Source organism: Ranitomeya imitator, chromosome 3 (genome assembly GCF_032444005.1).
Source record: "Ranitomeya imitator isolate aRanImi1 chromosome 3, aRanImi1.pri, whole genome shotgun sequence".
In the NCBI taxonomy this organism is placed as follows: domain Eukaryota; kingdom Metazoa; phylum Chordata; class Amphibia; order Anura; family Dendrobatidae; genus Ranitomeya; species Ranitomeya imitator.
Genome location: NC_091284.1, coordinates 254900360 through 254923069, shown reverse-complemented (window position 1 = coordinate 254923069; position 22710 = coordinate 254900360). Strand labels below are relative to the sequence as shown.

General features: G+C 41.3%; 1 protein-coding gene across 2 annotated transcripts in view; it reads right to left on the bottom strand.

Moving 5' to 3' along the window:
* Positions 1-22710, bottom strand: part of ACACA (acetyl-CoA carboxylase alpha) — a 575142-nt gene that overhangs the window by 255713 nt on the left and 296719 nt on the right. For both annotated transcript variants that reach the window (XM_069756397.1, XM_069756396.1), the window contains exons 38-40: positions 15947-16102; positions 11763-11966; positions 9213-9368 (exon numbers count right to left, since the gene is read on the bottom strand). In XM_069756397.1, the coding sequence (XP_069612498.1) occupies positions 9213-9368; positions 11763-11966; positions 15947-16102 (516 nt within the window). The remainder of the gene's footprint in view (positions 1-9212; positions 9369-11762; positions 11967-15946; positions 16103-22710) is intronic.

Here is a 22710-nt window from a genome sequence, read left to right as displayed (position 1 = left end):
TCTGATTGGCTCTAAATTATTCTGCACAAGGACAATGACACCAGACATACAGCCAATGTCATTAACCCCTTCACGGCATGCGCCGTACATCTACTGCGCATGCCGTGAATCCCCCTTTGATGTGGGCTCCGGCGGTGAGCCCACATCAAAGTCGCGACATGTCAGCTGTTTTGTACAGCTGACATGTGCGCGCAATAGCGGCGGGTGAAATCGCTATTCACCCGCCGCTATTAACCTGTTAAATGCCGCTGTCAAACACAGACAGCGTTACTTAACTACCGCATCCGGCCGGGCGGCCGGATATGACGTCATCGCCGACCCCCGTCACATGATCGGGGGTCGGCGATGCATCAGGAAGGTAACCATAGAGGTCCTTGAGACCTCTATGGTTACTGATGCAGGTCTGCTGTGAGCGCCCTCCTGTGGTCGGCGCTCACAGCACACCTGCATTTCTGCTACATAGCAGCGATCTGATGATCGCTGCTATGTAGCAGAGCCGATCAGGTTATGCCAGCTTCTATCCTCCCATGGAGGCTATTGAAGCATGGCACAAGTAAAAAAAAAATGTTTTTAAAAATATGAAAAAAATATAAAAAATATAAAAGTTTAAATCACCCCCCTTTCGCCCCATCCTAAATAAAACAATAAAAAAAAAACCAAACCTACACGTATTTGGTATCGCCGTGTTCAGAATCGCCCGATCTATCAATTAAAAAAAAGCATTAACCTGATCGCTAAACGGCGTAGCGAGAAAAAAATCCGAAACGCCAGAATTACGTTTTCTTGGTCGCCGCGACATTGCATTAAAATGCAATAATGGGCGATCAAAAGAACGGATCTGCGCAAAAATGGTATCATTAAAAACATCAGCTCGGCACGCAAAAAATAAGCCCTCACCTGACCCCAGATCACGAAAAATGGAGACGCTACGGGTATCGGAAAATGGCCCTTTTTTTTTTTTTTTTTTAGCAAAGTTTGGAATTTTTTTTCACCACTTAGATAAAAAATAACCTAGTCATGTTAGGTGTCTATGAACTCGTAATGACCTAGAGAATCATAATGGCAGGTCAGTTTTAGCATTTAGTGAACCTAGCAAAAAAGCCAAACAAAAAACAAGTGTGGGATTGCACTTTTTTTGCAATTTCACCGCACTTGGAATTTTTTTCCCGTTTTCTAGTAAAAGACATGGTAAAACCAATGGTGTCGTTCAAAAGTACAACTTGTCCCGCAAAAAATAAGCCCTCACATGACCATATTGACGGAAAAATAAAAAAGTTATGGCTCTGGGAACGAGGGAAGTGAAAAACGAACACGCAAAAATGAAAAAGGGCCGCGACTTGAAGGGGTTAAGAACTACCTTCAGCATATTAAAGAACAATTAGTCCCAGAAGTGATGATATGGCCTGCAAAGAGCCATGATCTCAGCATGAAACAGCCTGTTTGGAATTCCAAGCAGACAGAAGGATTTGCACAAGTTCACATCCACAGAAGATCTGTGGCAAGTTGAATAAGTTTGGAACACATTCCCTACTGAATCTTCAAAATTTGAATTAACTCCTTAGTGACCGAGCAAATTTTGACCTTAATGACCAAGACACTTCTTACAATTCTGACCACTGTCACTTTATGAAGCTAAAGCTCTGGAACACTTCAACGTATCCCACTGATTCTAGTTTTTTCGTGACATACTGTACTTCATGTTAACCCCTTCCCGACCTTTGACGCATACGTTGCGTCATGAAAGTCGGTGCCATTCCGACCCATGACGCAGCATATGCGTCATGGAAAGATCGCGTCCCTGCAGATCGGGTGAAAGGGTTAACTCCCATTTCACCCGATCTGCAGGGACAGGGGGAGTGGTAGTTTAGCCCAGGGGGGGTGGCTTCACCCCCTCGTGGCTACGATCGCTCTGATTGGCTGTTGAAAGTGAAACTGCCAATCAGAGCGATTTGTAATATTTCACCTAAAAAAATGGTGAAATATTACAATCCAGCCATGGCCGATGCTGCAATATCATCGGCCATGGCTGGACACACTAATGTGCACCCACCCCACCCCTCCGATCGCCCCCCCCAGCCCCCCGATCTGTGGTCTGCTCCCCTCGGTCCTGTGCTCCGCTCCCCCGTCCTCCTGCCCGCTCCCCCCGTGCTCCAATCACACCCCCCGTGCTCCAATCACACCCCCCGTGCTCCAATCAAACCCCCCGCACTCCGATCCCCCCCCCGCACAGCGATCCCCCCCCGCACAGCGATTCCCCCCCCGTGCTCCGATCCACCCGCCCGCACAGCGATCCCCCACTCCGTGCTCCAATCCACCCCCCCGTGTTCCGATCCACCCCCCCGTGCTCCGATCTCCCCCCCCCTTATACTTACCTGGCCTCCCGGGGACCGTCCGTCTTCTTTCCTGGGCGCCGCCATCTTCCAAAATGGCGGGCGCATGTGCAGTGCGCCCGCCGAATCTGCCGGCCGGCAGATTCGTTCCAGAGTGAATTTTGATCACTGAGATAGGTTATATCTCAGTGATCAAAATAAAAAAAAAAAGTAAATGACCCCCCCCCTTTGTCACCCCCATAGGTAGGGACAATAAAAAAAATATTTTTTATTTTTTTTTCCACTAAGGTTGGGGTAAGAACTAGGGTTAGGGTTAGGGGTAGGGTTAGGGTTTCGGTATGTGCACACGTATTCTGGTCCTCTGCGGATTTTTCCGCTGCGGATTTGATAAATCCGCAGTGCTAAACCGCTGCGGATTTATGGCGGATTTACCATGTTTTTTCTGCGCATTTCAATGCGGTTTTACAACAGCGATTTTCTATTTGAGCAGTTGTAAAACCGCTGCGGAATCCGCAGAAAGAAGTGACATGCTGCGGAATGTAAACCGCTGCGTTTCCGTGCAGTTTTTCTGCAGCATGTGTACAGCGATTTTTGTTTTCCATAGGTTTGCATTGAACTGTAAACTCATGGGAAACTGCTGCGGATCCGCAGCGTTTTCCGCAGCGTGTGCACATACCTTTAGAATTAGGCTATGTGCACACGGTGTGGATTTGGCTGCGGATCCGCAGCGGATTGGCCGCTGCGGATTCGCAGCAGTGTTCCATCAGGTTTACAGTACCATGTAAACATATGGAAAGCCAAATCCGCTGTGCCCATGGTGCGGAAATTACGCGTGGGAACGCTGCGTTGTATTTTCCGCAGCATGTCAATTCTTTGTGCGGATTCCGCAGCGTTTTACACCTGTTCCTCAATAGGAATCCGCAGGTGAAATCCGCACAAAAAACACTGGAAATCCACGGTAAATCCGCAGGTAAAACGCAGTGCCTTTTACCCGCGGATTTTTCAAAAATGGTGCTGAAAAATCTCATACGAATCCGCAACGTTGGCACATAGCCTTAGGGCTAGGGTTGGGTTGGAATTAGGGTTGTGGTTAGGGTTAGGGGTGTGTTGGGGTTACGGGTGTGTTGGGGTTAGGGTTGTGATTAGGGTTACGGCTACAGTTGGGATAAGGGTTAGGGGTGTGTTGGAGTTAGAATTGAGGGGTTTCCACTGTTTAGGCACATCAGGGGGTCTCCAAACGCAACATGGCGCCACCATTGATTCCAGCCAATCTTGTATTCAAAAAGTTAAATGGTGCTCCCTCACTTCCGAGCCCCGACGTGCACCCAAACAGTGGTTTACCCCCACATATGGGGTACCAGCATACTCAGGACAAACTGCGCAACAATTACTGGGGTCCAATTTCTCCTGTTACCCTTGTGAAAATAAAGAAATGCTTGCTAAAACATTTTTGAGGAAAGAAAAATGATTTTTTATTTTCATGGCTCTGCGTTGTAAACGTCTGTGAAGCACTTGGGGGTTCAAAGTGCTCACCACATATCTAGATAAGTTCCTTGGGGGGTCTAGTTTCTAAAATGGGGTCACTTGTGGGGGGTTTCTACTGTTTAGGCACACCAGGGGCTCTGCAAACGTAATGTGACGCCCGCAGACCATTCCATCAAAGTCTGCATTTCAAAAGTCACTACTTCCCTTCTGAGCCCCGACGTGTGCCCAAACAGTGGTTTACCCCCACACATGGGGTATCAGCGTACTCAGGAGAAACTGGACAACAACTTTTGGGGTCCAATTTCTCCTGTAACCCTTGGGAAAATAAAAAATTCTGGGCTAAATAATTATTTTTGAGGAAAGAAAACGTATTTATTATTTTCACGGCTCTGCATTATAAACTTCTATGAAGCACTTGGGGGTTCAAAGTGCTCACCACACATCTAGATAAGTTCCTTTCGGGGTCTAGTTTCCAAAATGGGGTCACTTGTGGGGGGTTTCTACTGTTTAGGCACATCAGGGGCTCTGCAAACGCAACGTGACGCCCACAGAGCATTCCATCAAAGTCTGCATTTCAAAACGTCACTACTTCACTTCCGAGCCTCGGCATGTGCCCAAACAGTGGTTTACCCCCACATATGGGGTATCAGCGTACTCAGGAGAAACTGGACAACAACTTTTGGGGTCAAATTTCTCCTGTTACCCTTTGTAAAATAAAAAATTGCAGGCTAAAAGATCATTTTTGAGAAAATAATTTTTTTATTTTATTTTCATGGCTCTGCGTTATAAACGTCTGTGAAGCACTTGGGGGTTCAAAGTCCTCACCACACATCTAGATTAGTTCCTTTGCGGGTCTAGTTTCCAAAATGGGGTCATTTCTGGGGGATCTCCAATGTTTAGGCACACAGGGGCTCTCCAAACGTGACATGGTGTCCGCTAATGATTGGAGCTAATTTTCCATTTAAAAAGCCAAAAGGCGTGCCATCCCTTCCGAGCCCTGCCGTGCGCCCAAACAGTGGTTTACCCCCACATATGGGGTATCAGCGTACTCAGGACAAACTGGTCAACAATATTTGGGGTCCAATTTCTCCTATTATCCTTGGCAAAATAGGAAATTCCAGGCTAAAAAATAATTTTTGAGGAAAGAAAAATTATTTTTTATTTTCATGGCTCTGCGTTATAAACTTCTGTGAAGCACCTGGGGGTTTAAAGTGCTCAATATGCATCTAGATAAGTTCCTTGGGGGGTCTAGTTTCCAAAATGGGGTCACTTGTGGGGGAGCTCCAATGCATAGGCATACAGGGGCTCTCCAAACGCGACATGGTGTCCGCTAACAATTGGAGCTAATTTTCCATTCAAAAAGTCAAATGGCGCGCCTTCCCTTCCGAGCCCTGCCGTGTGCCCAAACAGTGGTTTACCCCCACATATGAGGTATCGGCGTACTCGGGAGAAATTGCCCAACAAATTTTATGATCCATTTTATCCTACTGCCCATGTGAAAATGAAAAAATTGAGGCGAAAAGAATTTTTTTGTGAAAAAAAAGTACTTTTTCATTTTTACAGATCAATTTGTGAAGCACCTGAGGGTTTAAAGTGCTCACTAGGCATCTAAATAAGTTCCTTGGGGGGTCTAGTTTCCAAAATGGGGTCACTTGTGGGGGAGCGCCAATGTTTAGGCACACAGGAGCTCTCCAAACGCGACATGGTGTCCGCTAACGATGGAAATAATTTTTCATTCAAAAAGTCAAATGGCGCTCCTTCCCTTCCGAGCCTTACCATGTGCCCAAACAGTGGTTTACCCCCACATATGAGGTATCGGCGTACTCAGGAGAAATTGCCCAACACATTTTAGGATCCATTTTATCCTGTTGCCCATGTGAAAATGAAAAAATTGAGGCTAAAAGAATTTTTTTGTGAAAAAAAAGTACTTTTTCATTTTTACGGATCAATTTGTGAAGCACCTGGGGGTTCAAAGTGCTCACTATGCATCTAGATAAGTTCCTTGGGGCGTCTAGTTTCCAAAATGGGGTCACTTGTGGGGGAGCTCCAATTTTTAGGCACACGGGGGCTCTCCAAACGTGACATGGTGTCCGCTAAAGAGTGGAGCCAATTTTTGATTCAAAAAGTCAAATGGCGCTCCTTCCCTTCCAAACCCTGCCGTGCGCCCAAACAGTGGTTTACCCCCACATATGAGGTATCAGCGTACTCAGGACAAATTGGACAACAACTTTCATGGTTCAGTTTCTCCTTTTACCATTGGGAAAATAAAAAAATTGTTGCTAAAAGATAATTTTTGTGACTAAAAAGTTAAATGTTCATTTTTTCCTTCCATGTTGCTTCTGCTGCTGTGAAGCACCTGAAGGGTTAATAAACTTCTTGAATGTGGTTTTGAGTACCTTGAGGGGTGCAGTTTTTAGAATGGTGTCACTTTTGGGTATTTTCAGCCATATAGACCCCTCAAACTGACTTCAAATGTGAGGTGGTCCCTAAAAAAAATGGTTTTGTAAATTTCGTTGTAAAAATGACAAATCGCTGGTCAAATTTTAACCCTTATAACTTCCTAACAAAAAAAAATTTTGTTTCCAAAATTGTGCTGATGTAAAGTAAACATGTGGGAAATGTTATTTATTAACTATTTTGTGTCACATATCTCTCTGGTTTAACAGAATAAAAATTCAAAATGTGAAAATTGCGAAATTTTCAAAATTTTCGCAAAATTTCCGTTTTTATCACAAATAAACGCAGAATTTATTGACCTAAATTTACCACTAACATGAAGCCCAATATGTCACGAAAAAACAATCTCAGAACCGCTAGGATCCGTTGAAGCGTTCCTGAGTTATTACCTCATAAAGGGACACTGGTCAGAATTGCAAAAAACGGCAAGGTCTTTAAGGTCAAAATAGGCTGGGTCATGAAGGGGTTAATGATATAACTTGCGTTTATTTATGAAAAAAAGCAAATTTGGCAAATATGTTGAAAATTTAGCAATTTTCACATTTTTAATCTTTGTACCCTTAAATCAGAGAGTGGTGTCACACAAAATAGTTAAATAACATTTCCCACATGTCAACTTTACATCAGCACAATTTTTAAAACAATATTTTTTCGTTATGCTGTTATAAGGGTTAAAAGTTGACCAGCGATTTCTCATTTTTCCAACAAAATTTACAAAAGCATTTTTTTAGGGACCACCTCACATTTGAAGTGAGTTTGGGGGTCAATATAACAGAAAATACCCAAAAGTGAAACCATTCTATAAACTGCACCCCTCAAGGTGCGCAAAACTACATTCAAGAAGTTTATTAACCTTTCAGATGCTTCACGAGAACTAAAGCAATGTGGAAGGAAAAAATGGACATTTTACTTTTTTCACAAAAAAAATTACTTAATTGGCATGAATCAATGGCGGGCACCATGTCGCGTTTGGAGACCCCGCTGATGTACATAAACAGTGGAAACCCCCCCAATTCTAACTCCGACCCTATCCCAAACACATCCATAACTCTAATCCCAACCCTAACCCCAACACAACACTAACCCTAGCCCCAACCCTAACCCTAGCCCCAACTCTAGCCCAACCTTAACCCAAACTGCAAAGAATGGTAAAAAATATGTTTTGTTTATTTTATTATTTTTACCTAACTAAGGGGATTACAAAAGGGGGGTTTGATTTACTTTTTTTTTTTTTTTTGATCACTGTGATAAGGTCTATTACAGTGATCAAAATGAACCAATAGGAAAAATTTCCTATTGTTGCCTGTAGCTGGCAGGCAGATCTCAGCAGGCGCACTGCGCATATGCCCGTCATTTTATTCCGGAAAAATTACACGGAGGGTCAGGGGGCGGAGCCAGAGTGTTCGGGGATGGCAGAGGTACTCAAGGGACCCCATTTCTCTCTCCTCTGGTGTGCTAGATCATATCAGAGGAGAGAGAAATGAATGGAAAATCTGACTTTTTTTTGCGATTGCCGATATGCGATGAATAACGGCGATCACAAGACTGGGGAAATAAACCTCAATTCTGACATTGTTTTGTGGGAATTATTTTTACTGTGTACATTTTGCGTAAAAGTGACCTGGCAGTATGATTCTCCTCATCAACCAAATTACGGAGATACCACACTTGTCCAGTTTTTATTTTTTATTATTATAGAGGTAAAAAAAGAAATGCAGAGATTTATTTTAAAAAATTATTTTTTGATGTGTTGCCATTTTCTGTGATCCACAACGTTTCCATATTTTTGGTAAAGCGCTATTTGTTAAAGGGCGGGACAACATTTACATTGATCCCAGATTGGGTTAGATATGACATTTTGATCTCTTACAACATTTTTTGCTGTTTCGATCGGACCAAAAAATGCAATATTGGCGTTTTCAATTTTTTCCGCTGTTTATGGCGTTTTACCAATAAGGTTAATTATTTTTATCGACCAAAAAGACAAAAAACGGCACTGTCTGAACAAAGCCAAGGCCGCTGCACTCCTGGAGCCAGGTGTTAATCAAAAGTCATTACACTGCCAGCCACATATGCTCAGATCGGGTGCTCTTCAGAATGAAGCAGACAATTCCAATAGTGCAGGCAAGAAAAAAGAAGGCACTCACCGATCTAAAAGTTGGCAATCTTTATTTAATCTTCATATAAAAACTTCATGGCCGGGGGAGTGAGAAAAGGAGCTCATGCGAGCAGGAGCAAACGACGGCCGTTTCACGCTGTGCTTGCGCTTCTACGGGTCAGCTTTTAGATCGGTGAGTGCCTTCTTTTTTTCTTGCCTGTACTATTTTAATTATTTTTATGTCTTGATAGATCTGACATTTTTTGGACAGGGGCGATACCACATGTGTATTTTTTAATTATCTTTATTTTTAAAGGGGGTGATTTGAACCTTTATGTGTTTTTTAAATTTTTTTTTTTTTTTACTTTAGTTTTTACTGTATTTATTAGTCCTTAGGGGACTTGACCTGTGCTTCCACTATTCACAAAAATATCACAGCATCGCTGCATATAGTAAAATCACAATTTCTATTGAAGCCTGGACACAGACTGGGTTTCAAAGGAGTTCCGTGATGAGATGCATAGAGATGTTTTATTGTAAAAATTTAGATTTTGAGTAACTATAATACAAATGTTTATATTTTTGCGTTTTGTTATTTTTAGGAATTGGTAATTGTTTTTATGGATCACCAAAGACAGGTGATAATTATATAAATTTCTACAGACTGGCTCATGCACATTAGGAATGGGTAGAGATTGCCCCACAGGGTAATCATGTTATGGAGTTTAAGGAAAGTCACACTGTCACACTTTTGGTCCTCATTTATGCTGCAGTTGGTGTTGATCAATTTTCGTAAGATCTGTGCTGATACCATAACTCGCAGTAAAAATAAAAAAATTTACCTGGCGAAACATCTCAGGGATGTCATACACATAGGTTGTTCCTAAGGACTGTGCCTGGAACCTTTTTGATTGCAGGAGATCTTTTGTTACATAAGGTGTGTTAATGAGCATCCCATGTAGCGGTCCTTGCTTATCTCCATATGCTTGAAACATAATCTAGTTAAAAAAAATATACAATTAACATCAGATTTAATAAATGAAAACATCAGTGAATGACCATGAAGTTAGATTTAGATCAATAAATAAGAAAACAATTTTCCAACACCATTTTTGATGCTTTGTAAGCTAGACATCACATGAAATTTTCTAGAGAAATAAAAGGGTGTATTTGTCATAGATCCTCAAGCTAACAGATATAACGAAATGAGAAACATCCTAAGATGAATACCCAATGAGAGCATGGTGAAAATAAATCTTTCGCCGTCCCCTGCTCCTTGCCAAAGCTTGGGGAACAGTTCCTGGCTACGGAGTTGTTGGCTTTGTTATCCACCTGCGTTGACCGCAGCTTAGTCCTGATATCACATGTCCATCTGTGCCTTTGAATGCAGCTTAACCCCTTCATTTGCCAGTTCACCTGTTCCTACATTTAGCTGGCATTTACTAGAGCGGTTCTTTACATCAGTACCCAACGGAGGGAATTTGGAGGCCCACAGACTGCAATGCACTAGTGAAACCAGGGGGACATTAAATTCCCTGTGCTACCAGCTGAAATCTCTTGGGACTAGGGTTGAGCGACTTTTACTTTTTTAGGGTCGAGTCGGGTTTCGCGAAACCCGACTATCTCTAAAGTCGAGTCGAGTGAAATCGGCCGATTATGGCGAAAAGTCGGGGATCGACCGAAACACGAAACCCAATGCAAAGTCAATGGGAATTTTTTATTTTTTTTAATTTTTGTTTTATTTTTTTAATTTTTTTATTCTCTCTCTCTCTCTCTCTCTACAGAAAAGCTGGTGTTACACATTGCAAATCGCTACTGCGCACAATCGACAAGATGATGATAGGCGTCCACGCCCTTAAGACCTATGTCATCACTCTGCCCACGCTCCTTCATTGGCTGAAAAAATGGCGCCAAGCGCGTCATACGAAACGCGACTTTGGCACGAAAGTCGCGTACCGCATGGCCGACCCCACACAGGGATCGGGTCGGGTTTCATGAAACCCGACTTTGCCAAAAGTCGGCGGCTTTTGAAAATGAACGATCCGTTTCGCTCAACCCTACTTGGGACGTCACATCATTATATCAATATTCAGATAAAGAGGCAGCAATCAGAGGTATGATATTTTATCTGTGCGCAATACAAATCCTGTGACTACTGACATCACACAAAGTATTAATATGTTTGTTATTTGACATACACAGTATTTAATACAGTGTGCTAATTTTATGTACTGTTAAACAAACTAGATTCTCTTAGGAACATGTACGTTGGCAAAAATTTATTTTTACAATTGGGTTTCAATAAACACTTTGCACGGTTTGCCTTTTACAGCCTCTTTGCTACATTGTCTATTGCTGGCTGCAGAATGAGTGGACTGAAAATCTGTCAGTGAAGAGTGTAGAACTATTAGTCTGTCATCTTCTGAGTTCCTCACAGCGGATTTATGGACATAAACACATTAGACTGTTGACCAGTCCCACCTAAATGTCAATGTATGCTTCTAGGTTCAACTTAGTTCAAAACCTCCTTTATCTTTTCATGGAAATCTGGGGCAAAAAAAACCCCTAGGATGCTTGAGATTGTGTCCAATTCTTAAGGTACCGTCACACTTAGCGACGCTGCAGCGATACCGACAACGATCCGGATCGCTGCAGCGTCGCTGTTTGGTCGCTGGAGAGCTGTCACACAGACCGCTCTCCAGCGACCAACGATGCCGGTTACCAGGGTAAACATCGGGTAACTAAGCGCAGGGCCGCGCTTAGTAACCCGATGTTTACCCTGGTTACCATCCTAAAAGTAAAAACAACAAACACTACATACTTACCTACCGCTGTCTGTCCTCCAGCGCTGTGCTCTGCACTCCTCCTGTACTGTCTGTGTGAGCACAGCGGCCGGAAAGCAGAGCGGTGACGTCACCGCTCTGCTTTCCGGCTGACCGACGCTCACAGCCAGTACAGGAGGAGTGCAGAGCACAGCGCTGGAGGACAGACGGCTGTAGGTAAGTATGTAGTGTTTGTTTTTTTTTACTTTTAGGATGGTAACCAGGGTAAACATCGGGTTACTAAGCGCGGCCCTAAGCTTAGTTACCCGATGTTTACCCTGGTTACCAGTGAAGACATCGCTGAATCGGTGTCACACACGCCGATTCAGCGATGTCTGCGGGGAGTCCAGCGACCAAATAAAGTTCTGGACTTTCTTCCCCGACCAGCGACAGCACAGCAGGGGCCTGATCGCTGCTGCCTGTCACACTGGACGATATCGCTAGCGAGGACGCTGCAACGTCACGGATCGCTAGCGATATCGTCTAGTGAGACGGTACCTTTAGCCTATTGTGGAACAGAATAAAAACAGAACCACCAACAGGCACCGTCTGCGCCCACCCGTTACCTACCTGTGCAGTTCTGGAGTCCGTCACTTCTTTGTACAAGCTAATGTCCAAGTAATACCCAGATTCATTAGTCAAAAATAAGCGAATTGGAATCTGTTTTCCAGTTGGCGTTAAACGAATGTTTATTTTTAACTCGGCTTGTAGGACACGCAGTTTCCACAGCCGACTTCCATAGCGCATGACCATGCTCCGAACAGATTCCTCAATCTATCAGAAAAATATTAGTTAAAAAGAGGTTACCTTTAAAAGCCCTTAAATACTGATGATGAAAAGGTTAACGGGGTTGTGCACTACCTGTATAACCCGTTTTAAGTGAAGTCATCCCCCTTGTAAAATTCAAAAGAAACCTTACACCCACCACTTGCATTGGTTCCAGTGATGACTCGCATGCTATTGTTATGCCAAGTGAGCCCTGCAGCCAATCAGCAGCCCCTATTAGGCTCCTGCGCTTTCAATTCCCTTGGATGAATATCTGACAAACTCAAGAAGTGAAAGCACAGCAGAGAAATAGCAGCCACTGATTGGCTGCAGGGCTCACATGGTATAACACTATGCAAATTGCCTCTTCAGAGAGGAAGAGCACTTGAATTCTAGCACCACCTGTTGGAAGTAGCGATCCTACAAGTCAATATCAACCCTTTAAATGAGCCTTGCCATATGACTTACGATAAAAGCCAAATCAGGATCTCAATTTGCAGAGTTGTTTTGATATTGGAAACAAGCAACAGGTGGCACTAGAGTTCAAGTCCTCTTACTGAAGGGGCAATTTGCATATTTAATTTCCCAGAAGAGCACTGCATGGCGTATAAGCCTCCTTACACTGACTTGCCAGGCATGTCACGCTCTACAATGAGAAACTATACCTATTAGATCCCAGTAGAATAACAATGTCACTAGAGTCCTGGTACTGACCTCACTGGAATGGTGCTGTTGCGGTGGGTGATTCTATGCTATTTTTATTTTACAAGGAGGACTACTTCATTTAAATAGAGGTAGTCCAGACAATGGGCAAAACTTTTAAGTTTTACTTGTTGTAGTTTAATAAGAGTGTTTAAAGGGTATTTCCATCTTAAATTTTTAATGCATATCCACAACATATTGTGGGAAAACGCATTTCCAGCACTTTGTCAGGACATTCATTATAGACCCAACATGCTTTATTATAATGTGCATATAAACATGTTCACCTAGTCCCTGCTCCCCCACTATAATCATCAATGCCCTTCTACCCAAATAAATCAACATAATAAAAAAAAAATTCTCCAGGTAATACACTAGTATATGCTTTTATAATGTATATATGAACATGCCTATCCAATAAAATGTAGGTGTACATTTTACAACATATAAATAGACAAAGATAATGTCCATTATATGATGTCTGTTATATAACCAAAAAATTCAGATTTTTGGCACTCGCCATATAAAATCCCTTTCTTGTAGTCTTCATTTGAATAGACAAGAACATTGGGTTAGACTGCTGCCACCTGGAGGCTGACACTAACAATACATATTAACAAAAAAGTTGGCTCCTCCGCTGAGTATACCTCAACTGTTAGCACTAAGACTGCTCACTTAGTGAGAAAGCAGTAGGAGAAGCAAAAGAACTAATGCATGAAGAAATTAAAATACTGAGAAAAAAATGTAAATGAACTGCCGACTGGGCAACCAAGGGCAGCTGCTGTGTACCCCAATGAATCTACAAGAAAGATTTCATGGTGAGTTCACAAAATCTCGTTTACTGCAATAGGGGTCCCAAGATCCAACAGATGTTCCTGAGGTGGGGATAACAAAAAGATATACTGTTAATACAGAAGTATCAGCACTTGCTTAAGCTGCTACTTGGGTGCAACCGCCTACAGCACGTCCTTGACAAGACTTGTGTCCCTCAAAGCAAAGTTATAGACCCTGTATAACTTAGAAAAGGTATAAACAGAAGATCAGAAAGCTGCACCTTACTGAGTCAAACAGATGCCTGGTGACGGACAGCTCAGGAGGACACTACAGACCGCATAGAGTGCACACTGTCCCTGAATGGGAGGGATCTGACCTTCACCCTATATGCTTCAAAAATGGTCAATTAAATCCAGCGAGAATGAGTTGCCTTAGAGGTTGCCAGGCCTCAGTGTGGGCCTTCCGGAATAACAAACAAGGAATCTGAAGATCTGACTGAAGCCTTGGCTGATAAAAAGCATTGCACGGCTCTGACTATGTCCAGTTTGTGCAAAGCTTTCTAAATAGAATAAAAGGGTGCAGAGCAGATGGAATGTAAGAATGTCCTCAATAAGGTAAAAGTTAAAACCACCTTAGGAAGAAAATGCTGAACAGGCATCAACAGCACCTTGTCCAGGTGCAGGATGGGGTAAAAAGTACAACAGAAGAGGGCAGCCAGCTCCGAAACCCACCTGATGGAGGTAATCTCTATAAGAAAAGCCACCTTCCAGGAGAGACGGAGCTGAGAGAAAGCTCTCATTTTCACAAAGGGTGGTGACTGAAGTAGGTCCAAAACAAGTCTGAGATCCCAGGGATCAATGGAATGGTGGGGGATGGCTTAGTGTGTGCCACTCCCTGGTGAAAAATCTTTACTTGTGGCTTAGAAGCTGGATCTCTCTGAAATAGTATAGCCAAGGTGGAAACCTGACCCTTGAAGGGAACTGAGCTTTAGTCCCGACTCCAGACCAGATTGTAAAAACAAGAGAAGCACTGACAAGGAGTTGGTGCAAAGTTGCTGGACTCGCACCAACAAAAAAAGGCCTTTCAAGTGTAATGGTAGATATGCAACAAGGAAGATTTTCACGTCTTAATCATAGTATTAATAACTGGATCCGACAGTCCTGAGGCCATTAGAATTGTGGCTTCAGCATCCATGCTGTGAAACTGAAAGATCGTAAAATCTGATGGAAGAGTTACCCTGGGAAAGATGTGGATGATCCAGGACGTTGGTCACTTCTGCATACCAGGATCTTTGAGGCCATAACGCACTGTTACTGTGCATTAAAATAAATATAGCACAGTGACCAGATCCTAATGAGCATATGTTGGAATTGACAGCAAAAGCATGCACAGCAGAGCAGGGACTAGCCCATCCCCTGAAATGGACGTCACTGATGACAATTTGTTTCAGGGTGAAGGCAGAGGCTGCAACAGTGGCCACAGCCTCTGCCCCCTGATGATGTCTTCTTTAGGCATCCCAGAATGCATTGGGGGGGGTTCTCAAACGAAGAGTCATCAAGCAAGAAGCAGTTAGATATTGTAGTGAGGGAATGATAGGGACTTTTTAATTATAGTCTAAAAAATTATGACATAAATTTTAATTATGACATAAAATTTAGGATCAAAATCAATTTTAGTTTCAGACGACCCATTTAAGTTTTTAGAATCACAGATATTTTATCTTTAGATCACTATATGACATACCAAAGCCATAGATAGTCAGTTAAAGGAATATTTCCTCTTCATGCACGGACGCCAGTTCACTGCCTTGGAGTGCTTCCCCGGCTCCTGTTACTTCCTGGTGTGCACGCCGCAGTTTTCGGCGGCGCGCACTAGTTACCCTGCTCTTAAATGGGCAGCAGGCGCATATAGTAAGGTCCCGATGCGGCCGGTCCTCTTTCCAAAGTTCCCTGGTCCCAGGGTGGCCAGTGCCTGAACACAGTCCCCTGGTCCTGGAATTGCCAGTCCTAAACCTGAAGTACTTGGTCCCGGTGTGACCAGTCCTGTTCCTGAAGTCCCCTGGTCCTAGTGTGGCCAGCCTGAACATTGTCCCTCGGTCTGTGTGCAGCCAGTCTATGCTCATGTATCCAAGACCGGCGTCTGAACATAGCCCTAATCAGTGGCAGATGCAGGATCGAGATCTGCCTAGGAGTGGTACCCGGCAGCTACCTGCAGCCCAGTCTGTCTCCACCATCAGGAACTCTACTGAACAGCTTGTATCTGCTTAGCTATGCCCCTTCCTGGGTAGGTCCGGCCCCATGGCACAGTAGGTTCACAAATCAATGTGCGCCACCGTTGGACATAACAAAAAGCATATACGGTACTAATTTCTTATAGGGAGGAAAGGGAGGGTAGGTAATAAAACCATGTTTCAAAAACATAAGCATATACTTATGTATTACCTGGAGAGCCATTATTTTCTTTAATATTTAGAAATAGCATGTAAAGAAAATAACATACATAAGAAAACATACCTTTGAAGGGTCCATGATTACAGTAGGTACAAAGTTTAAGAAGATGTGATTGCAGTCTGTACGGACATTGGTGTTATTAAATGCCACTTCCAATTCATCCATAGCTTCCAGAAGAAGCCGCTCACCTTCATTTTGAAGGTACTCAAATGAAGCTTCCTATTAGTAAAAACAGAAGAAGAGCATCTTAGGAAGATTTGTTTTTATATTCATTTATTTGTAAGAAAATGAGAATCCAGTATTTGTATAAGTAACTGAGTTTTAGGGCTCCAGTTACTATGTAATGCTACATGTTCACAGACAACAACAGTGTCCAACATCTATAAAGTACTGCATTTTGGACCTTGAAGTATGCCAGTCTGAACCACAGTGCTACTGTTAAGGGTTGATTCACACTTTGCGTTCTTGTTGCGGAATTTTAGTTACAGAATCTACACCAAAATTCCACAGCAAAGTACTATAAAATGTTAGTTAACAGGGTTTAAAAAAAAGTTATTCATCCACAGCGTATACAAAACACTACAGACTGAATGTACTTTGCAGATTTTCAAATTTGCAGCAAATTCAATAATGAAAAGCGTATGAGGAACACGTGTAGACTTCATTGCAGATTTTCGTGTGGATTTTTAGGTTGGTTGAATAATGTCATTTTTACGCTGTGTCACAGTCATTTAGGCTAATTTCCCACAATGAGTATTTGGTGTGTTTTTGATGATGCAGACTTTTTGTAGCATGTCCTTATCAATTAGCTAAATTAGGCTACTTGTGCTTTTTTACATGCATAATTATTGCATTTTTTCAGCTGTGGTTTTTGTCATCTTTAGATAAAGAGGCTTTGTATTGGACCCTTCTTGTTACTTAGCGTTGATAAAACTACCGTACTTTGCAGATATGCACTATAAGCAGATATGCACTATAAGCAATTACATTTTTTACCTGACAATTTTTTTTATTTCATGTCTATCTAGAAAATTTGCAATTTTATCGCATATTTACTGAACGATGAATTGACATGTTGCAGATTTTAACCATGGATTGCTAGTCAGTTTATGCTAATTAAAAAAAGAAGCACAGTGGACATGAGAGTTCTATAAATTCCAGGTTTCGTTCTTGGGTGCTGCAAAATTTAGCAGGGTCAACAACTCATAATGGGAACTTATCCTTAGAGTGACATTTTATATGATCACCCCTTAGTGACGGAGCCAAATTTTTGAAATCTGACCAGTGTCACTTTATGTGGTAATAGCGCTGGAACGCTTCAACAAATTCCAGTGATTTTGAGTTTGTTTTTTCGTGACACATTATACTTTATGATAATGGTAAATATAGGTCGATATGTTTTGTGTTTATTTATAAAAAAAATATCAGAAATTTGAGAAAAATAATAAAAAATTAGCAATTTTTTAAAATTTGAATGATTATCCATTTAATCCAGATAGTCATACCACAGGAAAACATTAATAAATAACATTTCCCACATGTCTGCTTTACTTCAGCACAATTTGTAAAATGTTATTTTATTTTGTTAGCATTTTAGAAGGTTTAAAAATGTAGCAGTAATTTTACATTTTTTCAAGGAAATTTACAAAATTTATTTTTTTAGGGGCCTATCCAGGTTTGAAGTGCCTTTAGGGGTCCCATATATTGGAAAACACCCAAAATTTATACCATTTTAATAACAGCACCCCCTGACATATTTAAAAGTGCAGTCAGGTAGTTTATTAACCCTTCAGGTGATTTTCAGGAATTAATGCAAAGTGGCATGACAGAAATTAAAATGTGTATTTTTACCACCTAAATGTTGCTGACTTCTGAACAGGTTACAACAGTCAGCAGACTCTAAGGCCGCTATTTGGTTAGGAATTGCCATGGCAAACATCAGGACCACAAAATCATGATCTGAGGGCACCATTTGGGATAAAGAGGAAGCCTCCAACACTCTGTTAACCATTTATATGATGTAGTCACTATTGACAGCAGCATCTAAGGGGTTAAACAGATTTGGACGGTGCAAACACTGATCATGGCTGATGCAGCAAGTTGTCAGCTATAGTGTACAGCTGATAGCTAGAGGATTGTCACCTGTATGGGGATGCTAGTCTCTTATATCTCAGGTCAGATAAAAGACGTATTGGCTGTCATTAAGGGGTTAAGACATTAGCAAAATAGAGGTTAAAAGTTCCAAAAGTCGATAATGAACAAATGGTCTTTTAACTAGGTTACAGATTGCTAAGGCAATCGTTACATTGCTATACATTTAGTTAATCGTGGAATTTAATGGCAAAAAAATGTTCACAGTTAAAATCTAAGAAAAAAGGGAAATTGATTACTGATTTTAAATTGATGTTAAGTTAAAATGTTTGCGTACACTTGCAAACTTTACGGTATGACCTCACAGTTTAGTTCCAACTATTCATCATGCTGTCTGATCATCGGAAGCCAGAACTCTGAATTTAGTTCTATTTATGAATGGTGAACAATACAATGTGTAACTCACACTAAGTCTATCCCCTTCAGAGCCTTGACTATAGAGTGTTGCTCACAAAAACACCTATAACTGCAATCCATACACTGATATAGATTAACATAATGCAAAAGAATGCAGGGCAAAATCAAATATTAACCCCTTCACCTCCCAAGCCTGTTTTCTCCTTCCAGACCAGGTCAAATCTTTCAATTCTAACCACTGTCATTTTATGTTGCAATAACTCAAACACTTCAACGGATCCCACAGATTTGCAGACTGTTCTTTTTGTCACACATTGTGCTTCATGATAGTCATAAATTTAGGGTCGACTAGATTTGTGTTTATGTTTGAAAAAAAATGGAAATTTGATAACAGTTTTGGAAAAATTTGCAATTTTCTAACTGTGAACTTTTATGCCCTTAAAACAGATGGTCATACCACTAAACATAATTAGTAAGTATCTTTTGCCACATGTCTACTTTAAAGCATCATTTATGAAAAAATGTATATTTGTTATATGAAGTTAGAAGGGCTAAAGGTTTATCAGCAATTTTCCATTTTCCAACAAAGATTACAAAACCAATTTTTTTTTTAAGATCCAAACACAGAAAATGACAGCTCATCGCACCCGCATCACTTGCATCTTGGGTGCACGACAGCCTGAGCATGCAGATAAATATATCAGCAGAAGTCGGCACTCAGTTTTCTAGGATTAATACTTTATTGGAAATCCATGGGTACAAATGACAGCGTATTCTTCAATACATCTTACGCGTTTTGGAATGATTCCAAAACGTGTATGATGTACAAAAGAACGCACGATGTCATTTGTGCCCATGGATTTCCAATAAAGTATTGATCCTAGAAAAAGGCAATGCTGACTTCTGGCAATTTTTTTTTAAGAGACCACATCACATTTGAAGTGACTTTGAGGGGCCAATGTGACAGAAAATACCCAAGAGCAACATCATTTTAAAAACTACTCCCCTCAAAGCGCTCAAAAACACATTCATTAATTTTATTAACTCCTTAGGTGCTTCATAGGAATTAAAGCAATATGGAACCAAAACATTTAAATTTTATTTTTTCACATAAAAATGTTGCTTTTAACCCCAAGCTTTTCAATTTCTCAAAGGTATCAGGGAAAAAGGAACCCCAAATTTTGTTATGCAATTTCTCCTTAGTACACCAATAGCTCATTGGCTATGGAAAACTACTGTTTGGTCACATGGTACTGCTCAGAAGGGAAAGAGTGCCATTTCAATTCAGGAGCGCAATTTTGGCTGGAATAGATTGTGGACGCCATGCTGCATTTTAAGAGCCCCCGATATGCCAAAACAGCAGAAACCCTACACAAGTGACCCCATTTTGGACACTACATCCCCTCAAAGAATTCATGTATGCGTAATGAAAGTATCTAGGTCCCCCAGGTGCTTCACGGAACTTTATAACATTGTGATCAATAAATAAATAAATAAAACATTTCATTTTTACATTTTAAACACAAAAATGTTGCTTTAGCCCCAAATTTATCATTTTCACAAGAGAAGAAGGCATAATTGGACCACATCATTTGTTGTGCACTATCCCCTGGGTAGACGGATACCCCATATGTTTTATTTAGAAGATACCAGTAAAATAAATACCCATGTGAATGGTGACTCATCAATCAAGTTATAATAAGGAGGACATTGAGTCAAAAATACCAAAAAATGTATAAAATGTTATTAAAAATACATAACTATTGAATAGATATTAATTACATGGGTCACATGTGTACAAACAAGTGAATGAATCCATAGGTGTAATACATGACCGAGGAAAGACTGGGAAACAGGAAGACAAGCACCTATAATAAGCCTGCAATTGTTAGCCTAGTAACAGTAGATGCAACAATTACTATATAGCAGCAGATCACTCCACTTAGATCACTGCACCGTTACAATGTCCATAGCTTTACGTGCATGTCTTAATACAAATGAACAAAGGCAATAATTACCCATATATGTGTCCAGTCCCATCACAGCCTCGGCCGCAAACCCCAACGCGCGTTTTGTGTGCAAATAATCTTGCTTCCTCAGGGGGCCACCCCAAATGTGGTGGAAAAAACTGTTTGGTCTCGGAAGGGAAGGAGCGCTATTTGAATTTTAGAGAGCCATTTTGGTTGGAATAGACTGTGGACGTCATGTCACACTTAAAGGAACCCTGACATGGTAAAACAGCAGAAACCCCCACAAAGGATGCAAGTCTTGAAACTATACCTCTCAAGGAATTCATCTAGGGGTGTAGTGAGCATTTTTAACCCATAAGCGTTTCACAGAATTTTATAACATTGGGCTGAGCAAGTGACCATTTTTTTTCAAAGATGTTCCTTTGGCCCAAGTTTTCAATTTTTCAAAGGGGTAATAGAAGAAAATGAGCAGTACAGTTTGAAATTTTCAAAAATTACTTTTGGGGCACAGTGCAAAGCTCAAAAGGGAAGGAGCGCCATATTACAGTAAATATTTTGCTGGAATGGTTGTTTGTTGACATCACATGTGCCTCACAGAATTTTATACCACTGGATGGTGAAGAATGAAAAATTACATTGTTACCACTAAAATATTATTTTAGCCCAAAATCTATACTTTTTTATAAGGGATAATTATAAAAAATGAACCACTGAGTTTGTTGTGCAATTTCTCCAGATTTTACAACAAATTTCGTTTTAGCCCCAGATTTTACATTTTCCAAGGGGAAATGGGTAAAAATAGCACCAAAACGTGTCCCACAATTTCTGTTGAATGTGGCTACACCTCATATGTGGCTGTACAGCACTACTGAGACTCAGGAGAGAAGGAGTACCATTTGTCTCTTTGTGAACTAATTTTTGTAGAACAGCTTGCGCACTCCATATACAGAGCTCCTATGTGCCAGAAGAGCAGAATCCCCCTCAAGTGACCCCATTTCGGCAATTACACCCCTCTAGGAATTTATCTACAGCTGTACTAACAATTTTGACTCCACTGGTGTTTTCCAGAAACAAGTAGCAATGGATGTGGTGGAGTGAAAATTGCATATCTGCCGTTGTAGTGCCCAGCTCATGATTCTAGAGACATGTACCCGTAAACTAAAGAGGTTGTCCACTACTTTTACATTGATGACCTATCCTTAGGCATTCAAAAAGATGCCTGGAAGACAAGAAAAAGAAGTAAAAAAAATGTGCAAAGTACAACAAATACTACATGGCCTCCAGCGGCCATTTACCTGAAGCCCACCACAGAGAAATCAATGGGAAGTGTGGGGATTCTGCTCAGCGCCAACATTTTCTGACAGCACGTAGCCTCGGGACACCTCCTCCTCCCAGCATCGCCTCTCTCCATATTTAAGATGAAATGCAGCCACAAATGAGCACAGGCTAAGTCCCTGGGTGTACTATGGTTGCCTCTAGAAGTTAAACTGTAGTACTTCATTTGTAGTTCTTGGTGTCAGTGGCATATTTGGTGCACAGACTGACTTGTTATTGTTGGTTTTTGTCCTGCATTCTTTTGCATTAAGTGTATATACAACTATGACAAGAAACATTTGGACAGTGACTGCTCTTTGTGATTTGGGCTCTGCATGCCGCTCTTGGATTTAAAATGAAGCAACTGAGAAGCAATTAAAGTGTAGACTTTCAGGTTTAATTAAAAGGATTCAACAGAAAAAATAATGTGAAATGTTTAGGAATTGCAACCATTTTTCTACAAAGCCTCCTCACTTCGGGGGCTCAAAAGTAATTGGACAAATTAACTTCACCATAAATAAAATGATAATTTTTAATAAAAATGAAAAAAAAGTGGGGAAGCTCATCATCTGGAAAAGTCCCAAACGCCACCTCCTTTTTGATGCTTTGCCAAGTCTTTACTGCAGCTGACTTCATTTGTTACCTGTTTGTATATCTTTTTGCCTTATGTTTTGTCTTAAGCATGTGAAATGCGTGTTCAATGGGGTGGAGATCTGATGATTGACTAGGCCATTATAGAATATTCCACATCTTTGCCTTAAAAAAAACCTCCTGGGTTGCTTTTGTAGTATGTTTTGGGTCATTGTCCATCTGTACTGTGAAGCGCTGTCCAATCAACCTTGCTGCACTTAGTTATAGCCTGTACACTTCAGACTTCATCCGGTTGCTTCTGTTATATCATTAATAAACACTAGTGACCCAGTACCATTTGAAGCCATGCATGCCTATGCCATCTGTTTAAAAAAAAATGCTTTTCCAGAACTGGGCTGGCATCAAATGTTTTTTTTTTTTTTTTGCAAAGTCTAATCTGGCCTT